Here is a 7,661-nt window from a genome sequence, read left to right on the forward strand (position 1 = left end):
AGACTGAAGAACAAAACGACAGCAACTTGTCTGTTCCCCTTCCCCCGATTCCCCAGCACTGTTCCCATCCCCCTAATTCCCCAATAAAAAAATCTTTAAAAAAAAAAAAGAAATGTTTGCTTGTCTTGTGGAACACTCGCAAACCATATTACCTGCAATCCAAGGTTTTACTGTAGTTGCCAGAAAAACAATGTTTACATTATTACAGCTATGTAAATGCTATTTCCATTTACAAGGATTGGAAAGACCTAGAGATAAGCAGTCTTGAGAGGGTATACTAGTCAGCTAGTACTATGTAACAAATCACCCCAAAACTGAGTGGCTTACGACAGAAATAATCACTTGTTATCTTTTGTGGTCTCTCTGGGTTACAAACTTGAAAGCCGCTTGGCCATGCACTTGTGGCTCGTGGGACTGCAGACCGATGTCAGCTGAGGCTGCCATTATCTGAAGGCTTCACTAAGGCGGGAGGATCTGCTTTCCAGATAGTTGGGGCCTTGAACTTGGGTTTCTTTTAGGATGCTGTAGCAAGAAAGTTTCTTAGGAGGATGCCGAAGGAAAGGGATCTTCAAGGTTGGATTTACAAGGGGGAGAGGGCTCAGGCAGAGGGATGGGTCTAAAACCCCCAAGTTTCAGGAAGCATCTTCAAGCAGCACCGTGAGGATCTGGGCATTCAGTGAAGGGGAATCCTAAAGGAACAAAGGTTCAAGAGTTGTGCAAATAGTGATGCAAGAGAGAAAAGGAAGTATTGCAAGAGGGGAAGTTTTGAGTAGGGACAAAAGGGAGTCAGTGTCTAAATGAAGGGGTTGGCCTCTTTAAGATTGTCTAAACATAGACCAGCCGAGTGGCTCAATTGTTTAAGAGCTCGCTCAAGAGTGTGAGCTCTGAGCAACAGCGGTTCAATTCCCAGCCCGACCTGAGCTGCCGCTGAGCTGCCGCTGAGCTGCCAACAAGTGGCAGAATGGCTCAGCTAAAATAAATAAATTAATTAATTAAATTAAATTTTAAAAAATTGTCCAAACATGGTCATGGGAGGGGCAGTAGTGGATGTGTCCTTCTGCAGGTGGGCTAGTTGTGTCCATAGAGAAGTGTCTTTCGGATTGCTTCTATTTTTTTTCAGCAAAAAAAGAAATGAGAAAGAAGAGGGGGAAGGGTGCTGGAGGTTTAGAGAGAGAAAGTAAGAAAATGATTTCTTAGAGACTAGAGAAGAAAACTGTGGATTGGTTCTGAGTGTCCACTCAAATTTTGCAGTCACACATCTGAAGTGTGTCCACTCACAAGCTCAGCTGGGTAAGAGCAGGCACAGAGAAAGCTGAGTTCATTTTAACCAGGGTTGGGGTTTTGCCAGGCAAGTATGATTGAGGGAGAAAGAGCAAGGGAGTTAACATTATGCGTGCAAGGACACGATTATCATGGTTGACCATAAAATCTATACTTCTAAAGAAGGAAGAGAGGACATGACAGATGATGAAGGAAATAGAGAAAAAAGGATAGAATCAAAGGATCAGAGGTACCAATGACATTACAGAATTAAAAGACCTCTGTGATTTGGCCTCTTTCCCTCTGACGTCATTTTTTCTCTGTCCATCTTGCTTGCTCCAATCTAGACACATTGTCCTCCTTGCTGTTCCTGAAACACCCAGACACACTCCTGTCTCAGGGCCTTTGCACGGGCTGTTCTGCCTGAGTGTTTTCCCTCCAGAAAACTGTACTGGCTCCCTCTCTTCCTTCAAATCTTTGCTTAAATATCACCTTCTTAGAGAAGTCTACCATGACCACCCTATGGAAAACATGGCAACCATTTCCCCCCAGAATCTTCAATCTCCTTTACCCTGATCAATTTTATTTTTATAGACTCAACACTTTCTAACATTTCATTAACTATAAGATGTCATCAGTTTTAAGCCATGTGCATGTTAGAATCAGTGATACTGTGTATGCTGGCAATTATTACCTTTCATGCCTGTTTCCCCATTAGAATGTAATTTCCTCGAGGGCCGGGATCTTGGTGTGTTTCATTTGCCACTGTCTCACCAGCACCTAGGATAGTCCTGGCATCTAACAAATACTCAATAAATACTTTTAACAACCCACCTTGAGCACTCATTGCTCTGGGGGATTTTCCTGACACAACAGACAGAGAATCAGTTTCTCTACAGTAACTCGCACTACAACTCCCACTCCTCTGTCTCAACAGTTGGAATCCTCAGTCTTAACCCCTCAGAATCTTCTCACAGATTTCTGCATCCTCCAGTCCCAGCCTGCAAATTCCAAAATGGCCACACGGTGGTGGTGTGGGCCTATTTTCCCAGCCAAGATCTGCTTTTGCCCCATGCCCATGGGTTTCTTTTTTTGAGTCCTAGTTAATGCCTTATTCAAACTTTATGAGCCATATCCCTAACAGATATAAATGTAAAGATTTGTGATTATTCCCTATTCAGTATGGGGGAAATATTTTCTGATCAGCCTGTTTTACATGAATTCTGATAATAGTTACATTTGTTTTTTCACAGAAATTTTAATATCAATTTTCTGAAAATATTAAAAAGTTTGTATACACGCTATGAAAATAGTTGACTCTACACACAACGTTTTTACATTGGCAATAATATTTGGCGAGCTTTCTTATGACCATGAAGAGCCAGTCTCTTAGTTCAACGTAATTTCCTGCCACCAACAAGTACTTTTTAAGCACCTTTTCCAGGGTAGCAATTTTTCCTGTTAATATTTAACTTTTAAACTTTACCTCCCCAGTTTCTTGAGCTGAAATCCTGGAACACATTAGGCTCTTTCAAGCCTCCCTGCTTTTGCCGCTGAGGTTCCCACTGCCTAGAATGCCGACTCCATGGGAAGAGAAGCCAAGTAAATGCTTCCTGCCTGCCTGCCACCTGCCCAAGGAGGCTGAGAGATGTCTTCTGAATACAATCAGCAAATGGGACCCAATCATCCCTATTTTGTCACAAAGTGGTTTGTGACCAGGTCGACCTCCTCCACCAGACCAGCAAGCCCTCCACCTAAGGCTCAGGTCTGACTGCTTTTTGGGTCTGCAAACGCACTCAGCACAATCTCACGATTGGATAAGGATTACTAGATTGTTCAATCCATCATTTTATTTAATTGCCTAGCAACCTTATAAGAGAGGGATTATTGTCCACATTTTACAGAAGGGGTAAACTGAGGTGTAAGGTTGGGGGAGGGGGACAGCCCTGGTGTACTCGGTGGGGAGTTGAACCCGGTTCTTGGGGCTCCAAACACCTTGGAATCAGCCCAGATGTCTTGCTTTCCTTTGCAAGGGCCTATTGATTTTGTTCTCGTTCCATTGGACAAAATGCAGTCAGGTGGTAGTACGTAGCTGCAAGGGAGGCTGGGAAATGTAGTCTCTTGTGTCACCAAGGGCAAGGGACCGTTTTTTGTGTGAATGTTCAGCTAGTGTTGGACAGGTGTGGCCCACAGACCTCATTATCTAACTGTGCTCCCTCTATGATCTTATCTCACACTCTCCCCCGACCCCTCTCTGCTCTAGCCACCCCAGCCTCCTTGTTACTTTTTAAATGCTCCAAAATTATTCCTGCCTATTCTTACTGATAACTTTATTAAGACTTGGCCACAATTTTGGAAACATCACTTCACCCATGACAATGCTGTCTGAGGCATGTGAGTTACGTGAGTTCATATAACACTCCTGTGTCAGACTGCACTGTAGCTTTCTTTCTTTCTTTTTCTTTTTTTAAAGATTTTATTGGGGAATTGGGGGAGGGGAACAGTGTTGGGAAATGGGAGAAGAGGAACAGACAAGTTGCTGTCCTTTTGTTCTTCAGTCTAGTTGTGGAGGACGTCGCTTCACTGGCCCATGTTGGTAGTATCATTGTGCTCTTCCAGGGTGAGACAGTTGCTCGCCGGCCATTGGATGGCCGCTCAAGGCAGCTCATGGCAGCTCTCGGCAGCTCACAAAAGCGCAGGTCAACTGCTGGGCAGCCCCACTGCAGCCTAACCGTCGCCGCGACTCACGGCAGCCCAGCTCCAGGTTGAGCTGTTGTTCACCATCCTAGCTGTAGAGGGCACAGCGTCACTGGCCAGCATGTGGGATCCAAACCGGNTATTCATTTTCCTGATTAATGCTGTTGAGAATTTTTTTCTTTCTTTCTCTCTTTCTTTCTTTTTGTCATTTGTGTTTTCTTCCTTCAGGAATTTCTTTCATCTTTTGTTTGCATACATACAAACACACAGAACCACACACACAGACAAACACACTTTGAGACTCTTTTAAAAAAACTCAAATAATTCTACAAGACTTATTTATATGATAAAGAAATCCTGTGCAACTCCTTTCCCCATTTTTCCCTTCCCAAGAGGCAACCACTTTCGTTTTTTTTAGTTGATAATTTCAGCATGATCTCCATTTCTCTAGGGAACACATTTGTATTGCTACTTCTTGATTTATCAGTTTTAGACATTATCCTCTGTCCTTCCACTATGGAAAACAAGGATTTAACTCCCTTTCTTCCCTCTTTCCACACTACTTACACACACTCTTCCCCCTTCTTCTTCAGTGTACTTATGTAATAACTTTGGTCAGATCAATACTCAGCATTTATTATAATTTCTCATCAGGGAAATGCATATGAAAATCACAATGCGATACCGCTACACTCTCACCAGAATGGCTAACATTAAACAAAACTGACAATGACAAGTGTTGGTGAGGATGTGGAGCAACTGGAACTCTGACACATTGCAGGTGGGAATATAAAATCGTATAATGATTTTGGGAAAATGCTTGCAGTATCAACTAAAGCTCAACATAGGAATTTTGCTCCTGGATACACCCAAGAGAAATGAGTTTTTATGTCATCAAAAGATAGACAGAAAGGTGCTTATAGCAGTAGTATTCATGATAGCCCCAAATTGGAAACAAACTGTATGTCCATTACCATGAGAATAGACATACTGTGGTGTGTATTCATTCAATGGATTACTACTCAGCAATAAGAAGGAATGAACTGATGATTCACAGAATAACATGAGTAACTCTCACACACATAACGATAAGTAGAGAACACAGACACAAAAGAGTACATACTGTTGCTATGGACTGAATGTTTGTGTCCCTCTGCACTCCGCCCCCCCACCCCCATTCATATGTTGAAACCCAGTCCACAGTGTGATGGTATTTGGAGGTGAAGCCTTTGGGAGATGATTGATCATGAAGGTGGAGCCCTCATGAATGGGATTTATGCCCTTACGAAATTGACCCCAGAGAGCTCCCTCACCCTTTCCTTCATGTAAGGACACAGTGCAAAGATGGCCAGCTATTAACCAGGAAGCAGACTCACTAGACACCTAATTGGCCAGTGCCATGATCTTGGACTTCCAAGCTCTTAGAACCATGAGAATAAACTTCTATTATTTATAAGCCACCCAGCCAGTAGTGTTTTGTTATAGCAGCCCAAACAGACTAAAACACTCTATGATTCCATTCATATTAAGTTCAAGAACAAGCAAAATGAACCTATAGTTATAGAAGTTGGAATAATAGTCATCCTTTGGGAACGGTATTAACTAGAAGGGGACACCAGGGAGTCTTCAGGGGCACGGGATAAGTTCAATCTGAGTGGTGGTTATTTGGGTGGATATATCAGTAAAAATTCATTGAGCTGTACATTTAAGATCTTACCATTTAGGTAAGTTTTACCACCAAAACAACTCTTAAAATAAATATAGAGATACAGTAATGCCTTGGTTTGCAAGCATAATTCGTTTCAGAAATAAACTACTTGTGTTGCAAGACATCGCTCGTTTACCACGTTAAAATGTATTAGAAATGTTTGGGGCCGGCCGAGTGGCGCAATGGTTAAGAACTGGCTTGGAATGCCAGAGGGCCCCGGTTCGGATCCCACATATGAGGGCCAGTGACACTGCCCTCCACAGCTAAGATGCTGAACAACAGCTCAACCTGGAGCTNTTGGAAATGGCCATGATCTACCTAGTCGGTTCAGGAACCAGGTAGCAAACCTCATGTAACACTTTTGTACCTGCCTGTAGTCACTCCTTGGAGCCCTGCCTCCCACTCACATCTTTGCTCCCCTCCCTTCCCCCACCCCTCTCCCAAGACTCAGTCTTTGAGAGCTTCAGGAATGTGAAGTGGGGAAAAGGTTTCCTGGAAGAGTGTGCCCCTTTCCCCCACAGAGAGTTCTGGGAGTGTGGAGAGGAGAGGAGATGAAGGGAGAGATTGGGGGAAGCACAGAGGCCAGATGGGTGGTCATTGGGGTCCCCCAAACTGGACTTCTTGAGACCTAAACAGTTTGGAAGATGCGAATCTGTGGGAGTCTTAGTTTAATTCTCATAGACCTAGGTCTCCAACATCTGTATTTGGGAGGGGGTCACATGTCTGGAGACCCCAGTACCAGATTATCAGAGCTCTGGGTGGGATCCACAGGGTCCTCCCAAAAACACATACCAAGAGGAGGGAAAGAGTTCCCCAATCAAGGGTCTTGGGGCTGGGGGATCTTGGACTAAAAGGTCTGGGGTTCTAGGAGATATCAGAGTGGAGCCCTGAAGGGTGAGAACCCAGTTTGGAGACCCCAGAACCCAAGAGAAAGCCATCCTGGGGCTCCAGGAACCCAAGAAATAGTAGGGCGCCAGGCTTGGGAATCACTGAGCTTGGGAACCCCAGACTTGAAGGGCAAGAAGGGGAGAGTCTGTCCCAGGTTTAGGGGTGGTGGGGGTCCCCAGTACCGGATCAGCGTGGCCCCGGAGGGCTCCACCTTCAGCAGCGGCAGCAGCAGCAGCAGCAGCGATAACAGATACATTTCTGGGGACTTGTGTGTGGCCCCAGGCATACCGCAGCTTCGTTTTCTTCCCCCTGAGGCTCCACCCTGTTCACCGCCCACCTCTGGGTTTCGGAGGTGACCAGGACTGAAGTCTCTCAGTGGATGACACCCGTGCGGGGTGGGGGGTTGGGGGGTAGCGGGGAGTATTTTTGGAGGGTTGCAAAGTGTCATTATCGCGCCACACTTCCAACTTCAGTGGTCGTGGTGGGGGTGGGGGTCTTTGGCGCCCCCGTCCCCATCCTTTAGCTACTATCGCTTTTACTTATAACTTTCACTTCACTTTTCTGAGACTCATTCACCACAAGAGTTTTCTTGGGCAAGTGAAGGGATGGGCTGGGTGTTGGTGAAAGGGCTGGGGGAAAGGAGGGTCAGACAAACGCCCTGCGTCCCATGTTAAGTGGGACCTCGAGATGAGGACTCAACTCATCGTTTTATTTGGAAAATACTGAAACACACACAAATAAAAATTGCCCATAGCCTCACTACCATCGAAAATGCATAAAAGTAATTCACAGTGTCTGTGGCTCGACCTGCCCATTCCCCCTTGATTAAGCTTCTCAAATATTAACGAGCATCAGAAAATCTAGTTAAAATACAGATTCCTGGGCACCACCCGCAGAGATTCTGATTCCAAAGGCCTGAGATGGAGCCCAAGAAACCGCATTTTTTCAACAAATCCACTGATCACAGGGCCACAAGCATTTCTTCTTCTTTTTTTTTAAGATTTTTTTTTTTATTGGGGAAGGGGAACAGCCAAGTTGTTGTCCTTTAATCTTAGTTGTGGAGGGCGCAGCTAGCTCAGCTCCAAGTCCAGTCGCCATCTGGCTGCCC

The 7,661-nt window shown here is 44.9% G+C and overlaps 1 protein-coding gene across 2 annotated transcripts in view; it reads right to left on the bottom strand.

Moving 5' to 3' along the window:
• Positions 1-6,882, bottom strand: part of NAPSA (napsin A aspartic peptidase) — a 20,571-nt gene extending 13,689 nt beyond the window's left edge. For both annotated transcript variants that reach the window (XM_019658317.1, XM_019658316.1), the window contains exon 1: positions 6,736-6,882. In XM_019658317.1, coding sequence (XP_019513862.1) covers positions 6,736-6,839 — 104 coding nt within the window. In that variant the 5' untranslated portion in view covers positions 6,840-6,882. The remainder of the gene's footprint in view (positions 1-6,735) is intronic.
• Positions 6,883-7,661: the final 779 nt, after the last annotated feature.

The sequence above is a fragment of the Hipposideros armiger genome, unplaced genomic scaffold (genome assembly GCF_001890085.2).
Source record: "Hipposideros armiger isolate ML-2016 unplaced genomic scaffold, ASM189008v1 scaffold_283, whole genome shotgun sequence".
Lineage (NCBI taxonomy): Eukaryota > Metazoa > Chordata > Mammalia > Chiroptera > Hipposideridae > Hipposideros > Hipposideros armiger.